The sequence below is a fragment of the Helicoverpa armigera genome, chromosome 1 (genome assembly GCF_030705265.1).
Source record: "Helicoverpa armigera isolate CAAS_96S chromosome 1, ASM3070526v1, whole genome shotgun sequence".
Lineage (NCBI taxonomy): Eukaryota > Metazoa > Arthropoda > Insecta > Lepidoptera > Noctuidae > Helicoverpa > Helicoverpa armigera.
Genome location: NC_087120.1, coordinates 7,606,361 through 7,625,280, shown reverse-complemented (window position 1 = coordinate 7,625,280; position 18,920 = coordinate 7,606,361). Strand labels below are relative to the sequence as shown.

Below are 18,920 nucleotides of genomic sequence, written 5' to 3'. Positions count from 1 at the left end.
TTTACCTACGCTTAAGTCTTCAAAACTACGCAACGGATTTTGATGCGGTTTTCAATCGATAGAGTGATTGAAGAAAAGGAAGATTTACATGTATAATAATTATATAATGAAGCCGGGGAGGGTCGCTAGTATTTTTATAAAGAAAGAATAACCATTCCTTAGATATGGGAACATTTATAAGATCTGGTACATTTTAAACATCGGGTGGTAGGTACTGTGAAGTAGGTAATACTTCACATTAACTTTTTGGAACCGTGCAATTATGAATTAGTGTGACGTTTCATAGGTGCCTGCAAAGGCGTATGTGAAATAAAAAGATTTTGATTTTAAATATATACTTGGCAGGTTTTTTTGAACGTAGTTTCCTCGACAAGCCCTCCCTATGACCAGTTATACTGAAGTTTTACAGAAAAATCCCAGTATATAGGATAGGTAGTCAAAATAAGATATTGACCAATGCATATACCTATGCCAGAAAGTTGAAAATTGGTAATGTTAGGAATACCATTATAATAAAATCGTGATAATCCCTGTCGATTTATTTTATTGCAACCCCGGATATGGTTTGGATTGATTTTTTTAAACCACCCTTGAATGAGGATTTCTGGTTCCTACACATCTACAATTTTGGTACGAAGAATAATTTCACAATGAGAGAAATCTACTTTTAAGAGAAGAAGTAGGTAAGTAATTATTTCATCTCCAGATGCAGATAAGATTACAGTGAAACAGTTTCCTAAAATATATTCGTATGTTTAAGTGCCGAGAAGTACGTAACGGGGATACGCGTAGGCGAACGTTGAAATACAGACAGCGAAATGTACCAAGCAGCGGATACAAGAACAAATACCAAAGCTCTGAATAAAATAATCATCTTATTAGGTGATCTTCACACTGCCCCGCATCACGCTGCATCTTGCGTGTCGACGCACCTACGCGCGTTCCTGCGGGAGTGCAGATCTGCATCATCGTGCGGGTTTTTCACGCACTCACGCGCGTAGGTGCGTTTTGTAAATTCACGCACGGCGGCTTCCATTTTCAAATATACACGTCACGCCCATTCAAAATCACGCACGTCACTGCGGGATCAGTGTGCCATACCTTGCGTTTCGCCCCGCACCTACGCGCGGGGGTGCGTGTTTCTCCGCATGTATGTGCGTGATCCGCATGAACGCGCGTAGATGCATCTTCAGTGTGTTGGACTATGCGTGTTTTCCATACAAACGGAGATATTTTCATACAACGGAAAAAAACGCATCCACGCACTACGCTGCATCATGCGGGGCAGTGTGATAATCGCCTTATACCTAGTTCTACGTACAGTTTTTCATATAGAAATGGTTTTAATTAGTAAAGTTTTCAGATTCGGTACATTAAAGTTGAGACATGTTACCAGGTTAAAAAACACGAAAAACTTCATAAATAAATACATACTTATAAAAAAAACTCCAATAACATTACAGTACATTTCAGAAGCTTTTGTGACTACCACTGCCATCTACACGTTCCACCAGAAAAGTTCACGCAGGCTGACACATTTTTATTTCAGTCTCATACAACAGACGTTTTCAGAGAGCTTACTCGCTGATATGTTTCAGCTTTTCTCAATAGGTGGAGCATGAGTATCGGCTATCAACTCAAAAAGATCAACAATGTTTTCGGTAACTCTTTCAGGATTTAATACCAACTTGTAACACAAGATGTCCTCACGCTGACGTCATATTGTTTTCACGAACTTTATTATTTAGTTTTACGATTTATTGTCGACATTAAACATACCTAGTAACGTGTAGCCAAAAAAAAAGCTTCAGGATTTTGGAGTATGGTGTGTGTTGTATAATTTTTACATGAATTGATTGCCGGATAGTGAACATCTACGAATTGGCAATGATGGGATATGATTGAAATGAACATGATCGACAGCAGCGCCAAAGGTCGTGGCCTGAAGATCGTTAATGAAAAGCTATCGATCAAACAGATCAAGATCGCATCCGGGCGCGCGGGCGCGGCTCCGCGCAGAGTTATTCCCAGAGCGCGGCGCGCGGCGAGGGCGGGGGCGAGCGGGCGCCGCGCTCAGTGTGTCGGCGCGCGCCGCCGCCGCCATGGGCAACCACCAGTCCGCCTCACACTACGTCCACAAGCCCAGCAAGAACGTGCGCTGGAAAACCGCAGGTAAACCCAACCCTAGCATCCCTTGCACCGGCACCATCAATAACAACCTGCCGCACGTGTGCGACTCTCTCCAGCCCCTTGCCTACATTTCTATTTTTAAAAAGACTGCGCGCTGCGATTCCTAAAGCGTGGCACAACAAAACAAATCGTAAGACCGTCCGCGTTCATGTAACGATTATCACGCGTCTAATTTTGAAAGGAGTTTTATGCCAAATGGCTTATACCGGCAGCACTGTCGTTACGGAACAAAGGTTAACGCCCGACTAGACGATATTTAATTTTATCTTAAACCATTCAATTGCATAGAGTAACGCCCAACTTCGTCTCGATTTACAGGACGGCCTGCAACCCCAGGAAAGCCAGATATTATACCTATACTATCGGATGAGGAGCCGAATTCGATCACGTTAAAATGGGCACCGGCGGCACACGACGGAGGCGCGCCGCTGCTGGGCTATCAAGTGGAGTGCAACCGCCTGGGCGCCCCCGACTGGATCCGCACGGCGCCACCCGTCGTGCTGCGGCCCGAGCTGGTGCTCACCGGCTTGGAGCCGCCCTACCGCTACCAGTTCCGCGTCGCAGCGCTCAACGCCGTCGGCCGCTCCGACTACAGCGACCTATCCGATGTGCTCACTGTCAGCTCCGACCGACTTCCTCATGAACCACCGCTTTTCCTTCAACATTTAGAGGATTTGACCGTTCTTGAAAATGATAAAACAGAATTCCGAGTCGCTTTCTCTGGTACACCTCCACCAACTATAGCTTGGTTCAAGGATGATTATGAGATTTTCAGCAGTCGAAGAACGGCGATCACTACGAGCGATTCTACGAGTGTTCTTGTCTTCCATCAAACGTTACCTAGCGATGAAGGTGAAATAAAATGCACAGCAACAAATCGCAGTGGACACGCGGTTACAAAAGCCCGATTATCACTGGAAGCAGCACCGAAGTTACGCTACCCGCGTCAATACGAGGATGGATTGTTATACGAAATTAACGAAACCGTATTCTTGAAAACTACGATAGTTGGGAAACCAACACCTACAGTAGAATGGCGACATGACGGTCAACCCATAGTGGTAGACGACCGAGTTGAGATTTCGAATACTTCAAAATTTTCGATGCTCAAAATACATTCAGCACGACGAAGCGACCGAGGGGAATATCAGATTCATGCGAAAAACAGCATCGGTGAGGACACCGCAGCTTTCCTAGTGACGATAACGGCACCACCAGACCCTCCGCAGCGAGTGTCGGTAGCACGGCAGGTCGACAAGTCCGTCACACTGGATTGGGAGCCGCCCGAGGACGACGGCGGTTGTCGCATTGGGAATTATGTGGTGGAGTATTATCGACAAGGCTGGAACGTGTGGCTAAAAGCGACCACCAGTCGGAAGACGAACATTACTCTCTTTGATCTCATCGAAGGGAGTGAGTATCGTTTTCGTGTTAAAGCGGAGAGTCCATACGGAATGAGCGCGCCGAGTGTTGAGTCAGCGCCGGTGAGGATACCGGGCCGGCCAGTAGACATGGAGTTCTTGGCTGTGGAATCGAAGATAATAAATGAGGTCCTTACACGTGAAGATGGCAGTGCTGACACTCGCGTGTCGCCGGCACCGCGGCGTAAGCGCGCGCACACCGCGCCTACCGAAGCACAGCCTCCCGCGCGGCAACCGCGCCGCTCGCCAGCCCGGGACCCCTCTGGCAGCAGCGAATTCATGTTGGTACTCTACCCAGATTCGCAAAAACAAATGGAAAAATCCGGTAAGCATAATTAAATATTCATATCTGTCCTGCAATTGCTTTGTTTACAACCATTGGCTCAAAATTGAAAAAAAGATATCCAAGAAGATGGCGTAATTGGCGAAAACAAAACTGGAACTTTCTTTACATAAAATTCCATAAGTACCAATATATCTGCTGTTTGCGATTTGTTATAATAACAGTGTGCTCATTTATAAAAACTACCCGAGTGAAAATGGATCTTTGATCATTATTGGTTTACTAGCGACCCGCGCCTGCTTCGCACGGGTGTTATTAAGTCATTATACATAATATAAACCTTCCTCTTCGATAACTTTATGTATTAAATAACGTTGCAAATCGGTTGCGTAGTTTTGAAGATGTGAGCGTACAAATGGACAAAAAACCGACTTTGTTTTATACTATGTAGTGATTGTGAACTTCGAATGTAATGAAATTGACATCATATTTTCATTTCACTCCATATTATATATCATATCATATCTCCATATATCGTGCCATATTGTTTAGAATATAATCATTTTTTGGGTGATGCGAATTGGACATCTAATTTTGACAGTCATTTCATTTTATATATTATTATGCATTTTGACGAGATCTGTGTGTAGCTGAGTAAAGTGTAGCTACTCACATAGACAAAAACCTATGAAATTTGATACCCCTTTAATTTAGTAATACTCTACATTTTAATGAAATAAAAAAATAAACTGTATCGACGACGCATAATGCGTCTGTTTACAGACGTCCGCCAAAGCCAGCTAGCTAAATTCTTAATAATGTACATACAACGGTACCTCCTGAATTGCGCGCTATCATAACTCCGTACAAACATAAACTCGAGATGCTGACCGCATCGCAGCTTCTGCGAAATTTACATACAACTGAACATATGCGAAATCAAATCTATTTTCAGCGTAAACGAATTTAACAACTAAAAATAAATTTAGGTTACCTTTAGATACCAACAGTCAACAGTTACGTTAGATACTGCAAAGTTATGCTTGTTTACGAGATGAATCAAACTATTGCTCACTGGTATTAATTTATCAACATGCAAGCAAAAGCGAATTTACTTTAACACTTCGCAAAGGCGCAAATGTAAAAACAAAGCTCCAAAGTCCTCAAACTGTTGAATACTAAAATAACTACATAAATTGCCTTTATAATTTCAGAAAAGAGACAATCGATACAACTGGATCTGGATGCTCTAACGCCGCCTCCACTCTCGTTCTCTGCGCCGGAGCTGAGCTCTCGCTGCATGATGCCATTCAAAGCGCTCCGTAATGCCGTCAGCTCGTCACAGCTACTGCATGAACTAGCAATGGCGCGTGTTCACAAAGCTGTCGCTATGAAAGAAGAACAAAACAGAAACAAAGACGATAGACCCCCTAATCACAAAACTGACATTCCGTATAATACTAGCTATGATCGCGAAAACGTGAGAAAGAATCAAGATATGCCAAAATCGCACGAAGAGATCTCTGAAACAAAGTTCAAAAAACCAGAAATGTTAACTAAAGAAGAATCTGTTGACAACTCACAATACACGCTTAGCGCGCCACAAGTTTCAGTAGATTCTGAAACATCTGATCATAAGTGGCAACACATGTCTTTTGATGAAGACTACACAGCTAGCACTGTTTCTTCGGATGGGGAATATACAGATGAAGGGAGTCTCGATGGAGAGATAGACCGACGAAGCCAATATTCTAACGAAGAGGAAACATACAATCCGAGAGACAAAATGGCTAGGCCTTCGCCTCTTAAAGACTTCATTGAAGAGGAAGAAGAGGATGTGTCAGAAAACGAGCCTCTCAAACCTTTGCCACTTCCTGATCCTAATTTTGTTCCAAAACCTATATTAAAGCGGAGAGAGCCAGAACTACTGGAAATCAAGCCAATCCCTGCACCTGAACTTCCAAAAGTTGAAGAGAAATCGAAACCCAAAGAAAAGCCAAAAATTAGCGAAAAAATAAAAATTGGAAAATCTGCAATAATAGAAAAATCTAATGCAACTGAAAAACTTAAAACAACAGAAAAACTTAAAGCTATGGAAAAACCTAAGAAAGAAGAAAAGCTTACAATATTTAAGAAAATCACTAATACTAAGTTCCCTAAATTACTTCATAAAAAGGAAACCGAAAAAACGCCAGAAGAAAATGTGCCCAACGATAATCTTAAAACAAATAATAAAATTGATAAAATGCAGGACAAGGTAAGTGAAGAAGGAAGAACAGTGATTGATTATTATGGTAGTATTGTAAAAGAGTACGGTAGCCAAAAGAAATCGGCAGCACCTATGTACCTTAAAACAGAAGACTTAAAAGCTGTTGCTGAGAAGCAGCAACTTGAAACGAAGCCTGAAAATACTGAAGAGAACCAAGTAGCAACACCAAAGAAGATTGTGAATAAAACAAATAACAGTATGGCGACTCCTAAAAAAGGAAAAACTACAAATTCAATCAACAAATCAGTTAAGACCAAGCAACCCAATAACAGTGTTAAAAATATACCCGATAAAAAAACCAAAACGACGGCTGCTACTCCTCCTGAAAATCAAAACGATACGCAAAAGAAATGTACTCAACAAGTAGTTCTAAGAAAAGCTGAGCGCGCGACCATTGTTATACCTATTAACTACCAAGAACTTGAAGAGAAGGCGAAGATAAACGTAAGATCTGCTATTGACTACACAGTAGATGTTTGCTTGCTTCTTTTAGCTTTTTGGGTCTATTTCTTTAAAGATGAGAGACTCGCCATTCCTTTTCTCATACTGATCATATATCGACAGTTACAAGAAACACTCCTGTTGAATATTCCTGAGTGGTACAAACGTTATACACCCAGCTGGCTCAAGAAGAAGACTTCTTGACCTCTTCCCAAAAGACATATTGTGCGATAATCTGATTGAATCGTGAGAAATGTATGATGTGTGATACTGTGAAAATATTTGTTTTTATTAATAATTAAACTTACACATAACGTCTTATGTATAATTGAATTATAATAGAAACTCGTACTAAAAATAAGCCTAAACCAGTTGGCAACGACCACAAGACATTTTTTTTCCAAAAATATTGTTTACAAAATCAAAATGTTACTGTTACGCCATAATATTGTGTCACATCGCATATATGTTCGTCTCATATCTCAATTCAAGTTGCCGGTCTCAGATTGTATTCCTTTCATACCACCTCGCAAACTACACGATCCGAAGGCATGTGCTATAAGAAATAGAGGACTTGTCCTTGGCGTTTATTACAATGAACACGTAGCTGTTGATCCGGCAATCCTCACCGCCAGTGGACAGAAATATGATAAAGAAGTTTCGGGGAAGCTATGGTCAATGCTCAAACTAACTCCGATACCAAAACTAGGCGAAACTAGAGTATTTTACGACTTAGATCCAAAGTACGCTTACGTAGCTGTTGCAGGGCTCGGCAGCGAATGTGTGACATTCAATAAAATCGAGCAGTTAGATGAAACGAAGGAAGCAATACGAATAGCAGCGGCTGCAGGAGCAAGAGCACTTCGTGGTTTTCACCCCAAGGAAATTGATGTAGAATCATTCGGTAATGCTGAGGCAGCCGCTGAGGGAGCAAACCTCGCATTATGGGAATTCAACAAATATAGAAGTCATGCAAACCAGAAAGCTATTCCTAATCCGAATCTTCTTCTATATGATGACTGCGACGAGGACGGTTGGAAAATAGGAACATTAAAAGCGGAAGCTCAAAATCTAGCAAGACATCTACAAGAAATGCCGGCAAACATATTAAATCCTACTAAGTTCGCTAAGATAGCTGTGGATATTTTATGTGAGTTGGATATTAATGTGGAGGTGAAAACAAAAGGTTGGGCGGCCGGTCGTGAAATGGGTGGATTCGTATCTGTAGGAAAATCTTCAGTACAGCCGCCACTGCTCGTAGAACTCAGTTATTATGGAGCTGATGAATACACACGCCCCATTATCATGATCGGCAAAGGAGTCACATTTGATAGTGGAAGCTTGGACTTGCAGTCACCTAAGGAATTAAGATATATGAAGGGTGACATGGCCGGAGCAGCTTGCGTATTAGCAATAATCAGAGCTGCAGCGAGACTCAAACTCCCCGTAAACATCAGAGGTATTCTACCGATGTGTGAGCTGATGCCCAGCGGAAGAAGTCCCAAATTTGGAGATTTAATTTATAATGCGAACGATAAATCTATTCTTATAAGGATGCCGTCACGTGAGGGGAGACTTCTTATAGCAGACAGTTTAGTTTATGCACGAAACTACTGGCCGAAATTCATTATAGACATAGGCACAATGTCAAAAGAACTATTACATTACCTCGGCGGAGCAGCATGCGCTTGTTACACGAATTCAGACGAGTTATTCCGCTACATCGAACTGGCGAGTGCTCATACAGGTGACAGGGTGTGGAGAATGCCTCTGTGGAAGTTTTACGAGGACCGCGTCAATAATTGCGAGACGGCGGATGTTGCTAACACAGGACTTGAGCGTTACGGCGACTCCGCTAACTGTGCTGCTTTCCTGAAGCAATTTGCGAGCGACAGTCAATGGATGCATCTGGACACATACAACGTGGGCTATACCTTGGGTACCGACTTCCCGTACCTCGCGCGCGGCATGACCGGCAGACCCACCAGAACAGTTATTGAGTTGTTACACCAAATGATAGCATCTTCTAAATTATAATACAAGTATTATTCGCTTATAGACAATATTTTTTTGTGTAGTAATTCGTTCATGAGATATACATTTTTGATTTATTCATATTTGTCAAGTAATAAAACCCTTTAACATTTTCAATGTTTTTTATTACAAATTCACCTGGTTGATAATTTAAAAAATGGTCACTGGATGGTCATTGACGTGTAAATACACGTAACAGTTTTATCCGATGATAATAATTACATTTGTTAAAAGTCATCCATAATGTATGAGTGCGTATTATGGATGTTGATGAAGAGCGTGTTCGCGCGCACATTGCATGAGAGCCTTGACGAGGTGGTTGCAGTCGAGCGGGCGGGCGGGGCGCGCGCTGTAGCAGTCGTGCAGCGCGCGCCTCAGCTCGGCGCAGTGCGGCTGCGGCGAGGGCAGCTGACAGCCCAGCGCGTCCACCATGCGGCCCAGCGCGGCGCAGCACTCGCTCAGCTCCGCGTAGTGCGACCTCATCACCGCAGCAGCCTCCCGTACGACATAGTCATCAGCACTCGAACCAAACGACCGCCAAAACACTTTCTTGGAAACCTGAACTTTAGTATCCTTCTCATGGCACTTACAATTTTTGTTTTCACGAAAAAATAATGAAAATAAATTTTCTGAAGGTGGAATCATTATATTGTTAAAAATCACTATGGTTTCATGTCGCCATTGAAATAAAAGTACGTTTTGATTATAGCCATTTATTTTCAAAAAATATTAACTATAAAGATTATATGGCACGTTCAAAAAAATATATTAATTTTTTAAAAGAACTTACAATTATTTATTTTGTTTAAACAAAACTCTATCTAGACTTATTTTATGGAGATACACTTATAGAGGTACATTCGGGGGAGGGGGGGAAGGACCCGACGGAGCTCTCGGCGCAGCACGATCTGCCGCTGCACCGGCCTCGAGTCCCGTGGCCGCTCTTGGTTGCGCCATCGATATAATGACGCGAGTACTTTCGCCTCTAGGTCGACGGGCTCGAATTCTCATCGGCTGTCGAGCAGCCCAGGTACTTCATGGTGGGCCCGACAGGCATCCAGGCCCCGCTGACCAAGATGTGTGATTCCGGCGGCGGCGCACGTCGGAGACCATGAATCACGATGGCCTCCGACTTGTTTAGGTCCACCTCGCGGCCCAGGCGCCGGATGCGGTTCACCACCTGCGGCCTGCCAGCACCACCCCACCCCGGGACACCGTCTCCTTCGTCAGGACCCTCACGCGCATGATGGCGTCTATGGTGGAGCGCCCAAGACGAAAACCGAATTGGTTGTCGTCCAGAACCTCTCTGCACAAGTGGCTGACGAGGCGATCTGCTATGATGCGCTCAAAGAGTTTTCCCGCCTCGTCGAGCAGCACTATGGGCCGATACGCGGACAGCGAGTCCGCGGGGCGCCCCTCCTTCCTGAGCAGCACCAGCCTCCCCTCCTTCCACACATTGGGAAACTGACCCTGCACGAGACATGCCGTGAAGAGCCCCCCCCAGCTGGGGTTCCAGCTCCTTCAGGGCCAGGACGAGAGCTCGACCAGGAAGTCCGTCGGGTCCGGGAGCTGTGTTCTTACATAGGTTAATACATGAGTTAACTTTGCACTATCAAAATCATAAGCAAACCATAGCTATAATAATCATGGAATCCAAATAAGCCTAACACAATGTACCAATACTTATAAAACTGCTATCTAATAAATGCGTGTTACTGTTATTACACAGAAATAATCACTTAATCTTTGTTATCCAAAAATTGACATAATAGTGACCGACATAATAGTGATTGACATAATAGTGGCCTTTCTCTGTGATCTTCAAGAATCCATAATATACGAAGAATGTTTTCTTTCAAATACAATACACACGAAATACAACTACACAAATATGTGGGAAGCTTAATACATATATCTATCGGATACAAAAATATGTCACTAATGGGCTCAAAAGTGATATAGTATAAACCAAATGAACGCTAAGCTATAAGGAGAAGTGAGACAAGCGCCGATGAATCGGGCCAAGGGCGAGTGAAACTGCGGGGCACATCTATACAAGGCGATACAGTGTTATATATGGTGCTGTCCACTTCGAATGGCACGTAGATGCGAGCCAAAAATGTAAGGCTAACAATGACTTGTAAATCGCTCAGCAGTCGCTAAATTACATGAGATTCATCATAGTATAAACATATAGGTACGTATCCCATTAGTACAGAGGAGGTCATAATGTAAATAACTTTCAATGCACAATGAATATTTTAGTATAAAATAAGACCAACCACAACAGGTAAGGTTATTAAGGGAAGCTCTTTACCATTACATCCTTTTTATCGAATTGAACGTTATGTTTTAGTGTATCGCATTAAAAACTTATTGTGTTTTAGTTCGAAACCCGCAGCCCTTCGCATCACTCATACTTCCCAAGTATTACACGGCCCTACTACACGAGTTTGGCACAAATGGACGTCGCTCACATCATAAAATTCTAAATCTAGCAGAACAAAAGAAAAAATTCTCTGCCGTTCATGTCATAAAATAGCTTCAGTCGAAACTCATAGCCAAGTATAATTATACTAAGTATTATTGACGTACATCATCGTCAATTACTCAAGAAGAGCTGGTACAGTGAATTATAGATGTGTTTAAAGGAAGTTTCAGACAGAATGACTGACCGCGTCGGATCGTTTTTTAGCCGACAATAGGAGTCGTTCGGAGGGGCTAATTGTATCCAAATGTGAATTTATGTAGGTACATGAACATATGTTTTTCTTTTAGTTTGTACAATTTTAGTATCAAAAGGTAATTTTAAGTTTGTAAGTATATAGTTCGAATTTTAATTACGAATTTAAAATGGGATGCGGCATACCCGATCGGTCTGAATCTTACTTAAGCGTGCGTGACAAATAAGTATGCGTGTTCGTTGACATCTGGCAGCTATGTTATAGATGAGCTAATAGTCGCGATTCGCGAGATAGGAGCCGTGACGGACGCACTTTCCACATTAATGTATGTCCGTCGACGCCGACGCCGGACGATACTATCTGACGTATGCATGCCACACGAGAACAACATGCGATTACCGCGTGAAAGTAGAGGGAACGCTGCTTTTACATTTCGGGTTATCCGCAAGCAAATATAAGAATGTATTTAATGTTTATAAACATAACAGAAATTGTTTAAGTGCAATGTAGGTCCCTATCATGCTCATTTATCGACAACTTGAAAACTATTTGGTTAGGTATTGTGTAACCTATAATAAAATTAGCTATATAGATGCTATACTTATAACATTTTTTGTTGATTAGTTCAACTTATTATAGAAAATGGCGTAGCTCCTATCGTAGGTATTATTATGAAGATATTGTTTTACAGAATGTAGGTCACGGATCTGATATTAATTTTAAAAACACATTGCCATTAAATAGAACCCTTTGTTTAAAATATTAAAATACTAACTTGTTGAACAAAATTACTTACAATTACCTAAACACTAACATGCCCAAAATATAATATGGAGAAGACAATGACGGCAAGATTTTTATAATGTCATCTTGTACTTTTTTTTCTGTAAATGGCACAGAAATGACTTTTGATTTACAAACTAAACAATACAATATGAAACGATATCGGCCTACATAACTCATAGGAACTAAGATAAACATTGCTAGGCAATAAAAAATTAATAGGAATATTTTGACCCGCATTTTCGCCTGGAATCGGTATATAGTCCCAAACGTATTATATAGCAGACATCCAAATTAAAATAATATTCGGAACTTATATATACCTATGTATATAGAAAGTACAGCATGGGTGTACAAATAATGTCTTTAACCTTTTGAACGCCAATGTCGGCTATAGCCGACATGAGCAAGCGTGCCCTGTGCGCCAACGACGGCTATACTCGACAAAAAACAGGTCGCAGAAAAATACAAAATAAACCTATTAAATCATTACTTTTATGTATTTTTTAGTAGATATTTAATTAAGATTTTCGGGCTTGGCGTACAGGGCATAGGAATACCGATAAGGCGTGGCGGTGAAAAGGTTAAAAAGTTCCAGCTTCAAACGCGAGTCTAACTTTGGTACACATTTCAAATTACGCTTAGATCTATAACCGACATACTCAATCACATACAACAGTCGCATTGTCGCTTGTTTTAATACAACAAAATATATTGTTTTAGGCCTGAATTCGACAACTTTCGCGTACTTATACATTCTATGTTTTTTAAACCTATTCGTTCTACATACCAGACTGAAATCAGTAGAAATCCTTACTAATATTATAAATGTTCTGTTCTGTATGTCCGGTTTTTACACCAAGACTACGAAACTTTTTATTTGGGTATACAGATAGTTTACGAGACCGATAAATGATATAGACCTTTTCGCGAAACCCCAAAAAGTATTGTAATAGACTTAACAGGATGCTTAACACGCCAACTTTAGTTTTTCTTCAAACAAACTGGCCATTAATGCCATTAAACCTTTCAATATATTTTGTTGTATTACAATAATATTATTGCAAGATTACTAACATTCAGAGTTCATTCTTAAAGTTTTCAGTAACGAGGTCCGAATCTTCAGTATCGCTTATATAACCTTCTTGTCCAGTGTAGTGCGTGGGATGAACCAACAGTGGTGCTGCTGAGTAAGCCTCCAAGTTGCGGTTCTGGAAATGGGCCTTCCATGTATCACTGCGGACAATAGAGGTTTATTATTTAGTGCATGAAGAATAATTTTGTAAGGATATCTGGTCCTATGTGAGGGCAGGTAACTGGCTTTGTTTAGACGGGATTTCACGGGCCCAGGTCCACTGACAGTATAACCGTAAGTATAACTACTTTAAGTAATTTTTAAGTTGAAGTTTCAAAGCAAACAGTGTTTTTAAGAAAAGCTGATATACATATATTTTATGTTGTCAGTGAAGAGAGTAATAGACAAATTGTGAAACCGGATAGAACAACGAATGCTATAAAATTACGCAATACAATGCCTGTGTTTATCATTATGATATAATTCACTGCAATAGCTTACGAAACTATAATTACTGTGCATTCGTGTAATCCATGTGTGTTTATCTACGAGCTCATAAAGCGTAGGAGTCAATTTTATCTAAGGTCCAATTTAAAATTGAATCCCAAATATTTGGGAACAATTTCGTTTCTTAGCGCAAAATAGCGAAGTTTTAACGATGTGCCATTAAATCTGGTTTTAGTGTTAGGTCAGTTCAATATTAATGTGCACATTAACACGACTAAAATAGAGTGACCTATTTGTTACACAATTAGGTAAATATTTGTGGAACCCAGTGTCAGATTTCAGCTTATGAATACGTTCCTAATTGGTTTTTCAAAAAGGGGAGCATATCAATAGGTAAAATGTGTTTTTTTTATTACCTATTGGTAACTCAGAGATTCTAAAAGTAAGAATTTACAACCTTGCACTCGTCCTTATATCACTGGTTACTGATAAAGTGTCAGTTAGTTAACCGATAGTTAATGCTATCTGTTAGATAAACGTTGCTTATAATTTCTGTCAGATATTGCCATCCATATATGCGAAACCAAAAGTTATAGTTTTCTGTCAGATAAGTTCCTGAGACTATCAGTGATGGTCCATAAGTACTTATTTACTTACTTGGGATGCTGGTTGAACATGATGGGCAGGAACTCATCGACTGGCAGCATGCGGTCCAGCGGTCGTGCTTCTAGAAGTTTCCGAGCTCCCTTCTCGCTCAACAAGTAGCCCAGAGTCCAGTAAGAGTAGAGAGGCTTGGTCATATGCTGAGTCGCGTATTGTTCCTCGTCGTCTAGAAGTATTTTACGCCCGATGTAGCTGTGGAATAATTCTTTTATTAAAATCTAACTACTACAACTGACTTGCATGCCTGCAGAGAAGAGAAAGAGTGTCTTCAGAATTTTGCAATATGAGATTTTCGCGCTCAGCGATGCTTTTGGCGGTAGACATCTAAGCTTAGGAAAATAGCGATTCTCGCTATTGTTACATATACATATAGCCTCATGAAGCTCTTGTTAGGCAGCTAGGTCGAGGGACTGATTCAGAAGGCTCCTTGATACGGCGCGTATTGTGAAAAGGGTTCTGTTTCTGGGGTCCCAAACACCGATACCTTGGACCCTGGGCCTAATATCAGTTGCCACAATCATTTTTTCATATTTTTATATTTAACTAGCTTATCCCGCGAACTTCGTATCGTTTAAACCTGCCCTGGACCTCTACAAACATTTTAAAACCAAAAAAAGACAAATCAATCCAGCCATTCTCGAGTTTTAGTCAGACTATCGAACAGCAATTCATTTTTATATGTAAGAAGAAGATATTTAAAACTAGCTGACCCGGCGAACTTCGTACCGCCTTTTCCTTATTTGCTCACCGTTTAGACCTACCCTGGCCTACGACAAACATTTTAGCGGCCCAACCGTTCTCGAGTTTTAGCGAGACTAACGAACAGCAATTCATTTTTATATATATAGATGTGTTTTACAATAAAGAACGAATAATAATAATCTTGTAACTCACACTAAGTCCCAGTCTAGCTGTTCCATCTCCCGCATGAGCCTCAGGAACCGGTCTCGGAAGTACGGCACGAAGTGGATGTCGTCCTCTAACACCAGCGTGATCGCGTACTTTTTCTCAACTATCTGAATATATATATATATATAAAAAAAACATAAATATTTCTTGTATACTAATATATGCATAAAGAGGAAAGATTTGTTTATTTGTTTGAATCAAATAGGCTCCGGAACTACTGAACCGATTCGAATAATTATTTCATTGTTAGGAAGCTACACTTTCTACGCCGAAGATGGGCTATGTTTTATCCGGGCACGGGAAGAAGTATTCCCGAGACGCGAGGAAAAACGCAATTTGGTCACCTTGGTTTGGATTGAAAGCGTCACTGAATTCAGAGCATTTACTTTTGAAAGCAACGAATCCAGCATGTGAAAACTTAACTCACCTCTTTCCAAATATAGTAATGACTCAGAAAGCAGCCCACTTCCCCCGCCTTCATTGGTCTGGGAAAAGTAATAAAATATTAACACTGATATGAGATCTACCAGCATCTAACAAATAGATTATAACTCCTAAATAGTCCTCTTTTATAAAAACAACAATAGACTAATTGCATGTTTTATAATATTATGACCAATGTCGTAAATATTGAAAGGAACAGAGGCTACCTTTTATGATAAGGATCTTCATAGTTTGGCATCAAAGTAATAGATAACTGCTTTAGGTTGTTCATATCCAAGTCTCTGAAAACAAAAATCATAGTCAATGTCAGTCATAAAATCATACTGTTGTGAATTAAACAATACCATTGACAATATTATCGTTTATATTTTGTTTTATCCTCAGACAACCAGGTAACTATGATAAACTTAGAATAGAATAGAGAAACATGTTTTACCTTCCATCAACAGCTTTGAAATGCTTAACATCCATTCCTAACTCCTTGAAATTCATCTCCATAAGTTCTCTCCTCTCGGCCCGTCTTTCCAGGTTTATCATATAGATCTGACTGCAGCCAAACTTCCAAGGCTTGGGGTACTTCACATACTCCTGTAGATGTTGGTCTAAAGGTAAGGGACTACCGCGACCTATAGCCTCGGTTTTGATGTTCAATAACTGTTCGTAATCATCCTTTAGTTCACGGTTGTCTTCTAATGGCACTGGAGCGAACCCGTACAAGTCATCGTTGCAAATGTGCAGGGATACCTCTAAAAAATGATTTTATATTAGTATTAAAATACTGCATATTTTTTCTCTTAACCAAATTAACATTTATCATCCTACTACAAAAAGTTAGTCAGACATTCGTCACTTGTTTTAGAAAAGGTATGAAGAATTTTCTTAAACATGTGTTGAAAGTCTATTTAACTTTTTTATAGTAAGGCCATTAATATCTTACCAAATTTTTTAGCATTCACTGCAAAGGCTATAATATCATCTTGAGGTCCATCATAATAAGGTATTTTATCCGGGCTATATGTGAGCCGATCAGAAACAGCGGTTCTAAGAGACACTAGCACAGCTGTATGCACCATCGGAACCTCGAAACAGCCTTGCTTTTCCATCCTCTGAATAGGCTTATAGTCATCTGTTCTCTGGTAATAGTAATTATCTGTCATACCACACCTGAAAATTATTACTTATGTTTTATCTTGATTTTATATGTATAGCTATCTTAATGGTTGCTTTTTTGCGAGTGATGATCCCTATTTGAAGTAGTGGCTGGTCTAAACTTCATCTTGGTCAAGCTGTATTTACTGTTTATGCATAAAATCTCTTTGTGGTAATATGATATGTCAGTTTAAAATGGATTTCTTCCAAAGGAGTCCCGAGTAATTAAAATTGGTGAAAAAATACGAAATTCAGGCACTACATTGGCATAAAATATATTAACTGACGTGCTTTTAGGAAGACTATAGAACGCCTAAGTATGCTTTCATTAAACAATAGCAATATGGTTTCAATACATAAAGCATTAGAAAAGCACCTTATGAAGGAACATGCTTCGTCATGCATTAGCGTGACAAACTGAAGCTAACCAAAAGTTTGAATACAATCCATCTGATACAAGCATGGGAGCGGCTATGGGAAGATCTTTCTTCACAAGTTCTTTGAGAGTTGAAGGATTTGTTAGGAACACATCAGCATCGATCATCTGAAATAAACACATATGCAAGTTATAGGAAGTTGGTATAAACAAAAAACAGTATTCTACTAAGTAGAAAAGAACCTTATCTAAAATAATAATAAATGTTGCTTAGTTTAAATAGTGATAAACAAAAAACTATTACTCAATTTAGCATAGTGTGAATGTGTTATCTCAAAACATTTTTTGATGAAGTGTCAAGAAGGGTCATTGTAATTCTGGTATAGTGTAGAAATACTTTTCAAATACAAAGTTACAATATGGATACCCGATAACTGTTGTCTTTATTTGGGTTTGCCATTGATTTATTTATTGGGTAGATAATAAAGAAATACTCACAAACATATAATCTGCCCACATTTTCCTAGCAAATTGCAGGGCTTCTTCTCTCAACCTTATAACATGCTTGAAATGCTCGGGACTCCATTGAACCGAACTCTTTTCATCAGTGTGTCTGACTCTCGAACTGTTTGTTGTGATATATACGCCGTTGTACTGAGATGAATACTTGTCAGCCCATTTTTGTATTATCTCTATACTTTTGTCTTCATTGAAGTCACTATAAATCCTAAAAAAGTAAAGAAACTAGATGTAACAAATGTACATGTTGTGTATATATGAAGGTTTTTGTATAACAAGATTTGTTCAATTACTACAAAAACTAATGTGAATGATATAAACATCATAGTACAGTAATTTTTAAGTATGCAATCCTAGAAAAATGTTCCCACTTAAAGTTATATAGCCTATAGCTTTACCATTGGTGGCTATGTTTGGTTACTGTTATATTCTTTAGTTCGGGAGAGATGTGTGTACTTACATTATTAGGTCAACTGTAAATATTCAACATTTTTAAAACAACCAATCATAAATCAAAAAGTACTTACCACAAGTATAAACGCTTCTTAGGATAATCTAAGTTATTTATACAACTTAAAAAGTATGGCAAAGTATGGGCTTTATTTCGGACAAGCACTGATATTCCCACCGTCGGCAATTTGTTGCGAACCTTCTTAACTTCCTCCCCATTACACAAATGGAAAGAGCCGAAAACAAAGTTTAATAACAATACGAAAACAATCGGGCCCATTTTTTTTTGTTTATAACACGGCCGCAATAACCAGAAATAAAGCTCACAACTAGAACACAGTTATGAAACTCCAGTTTTCAAGTACCTAAAAAGTGTAAATACTCAATTCATCAAAATGCAATAGAATCCATCTGAATCCATCACTCGCTGTCACCATCACCACCACAGAGTCCACAGAACATTTTTTTTATAACCTAGAGTCAGCCACGCACATCGCTCGGCGATCATCGGAAACGTTCGGTTTTTCACTCCGCCTGAACGGCGGAGTGAAAAACCGAACGAACTGTTTGTTGTGATATATACGCCGTTGTACTGAGATGAATACTTGTCAGCCCATTTTTGTATTATCTCTATACTTTTGTCTTCATTGAAGTCACTATAAATCCTAAAAAAGTAAAGAAACTAGATGTAACAAATGTACATGTTGTGTATATATGAAGGTTTTTGTATAACAAGATTTGTTCAATTACTACAAAAACTAATGTGAATGATATAAACATCAT

General features: G+C 39.9%; 3 protein-coding genes across 3 annotated transcripts; 2 read left to right on the top strand and 1 right to left on the bottom strand.

The window, feature by feature from the left end:
- The first annotated feature begins 1,972 nt into the window (after positions 1-1,972).
- Positions 1,973-6,808, top strand: LOC110374530 (muscle M-line assembly protein unc-89). The gene is made up of 3 exons (XM_021332279.3): positions 1,973-2,172; positions 2,509-3,936; positions 5,109-6,808. Exons 1-3 carry the CDS (start codon positions 2,103-2,105, stop codon positions 6,806-6,808), a joined length of 3,198 nt encoding a protein of 1,065 aa, XP_021187954.3. The 5' UTR covers positions 1,973-2,102.
- A 222-nt stretch (positions 6,809-7,030) lies between these two features.
- Positions 7,031-8,751, top strand: LOC110374531 (cytosol aminopeptidase). Its single transcript, XM_021332280.3, has one exon. The coding sequence runs from the start codon at positions 7,031-7,033 to the stop codon at positions 8,639-8,641; it is 1,611 nt and encodes a 536-aa protein (XP_021187955.3). The 3' UTR covers positions 8,642-8,751.
- Positions 8,752-9,335: 584 nt separating this feature from the next.
- On the bottom strand, positions 9,336-18,607 carry LOC110374524 (glycosyltransferase 25 family member). Its single transcript, XM_021332273.3, has 10 exons — positions 18,215-18,607; positions 17,667-17,895; positions 17,221-17,336; positions 16,581-16,807; positions 16,080-16,389; positions 15,850-15,924; positions 15,627-15,684; positions 15,185-15,306; positions 14,285-14,482; positions 9,336-13,341 (listed from the first exon to the last, which is right to left on the bottom strand). Exons 1-10 carry the CDS (start codon positions 18,415-18,417, stop codon positions 13,185-13,187), a joined length of 1,695 nt encoding a protein of 564 aa, XP_021187948.3. The 5' UTR covers positions 18,418-18,607; the 3' UTR covers positions 9,336-13,184.
- Between the last annotated feature and the right edge of the window lie 313 nt (positions 18,608-18,920).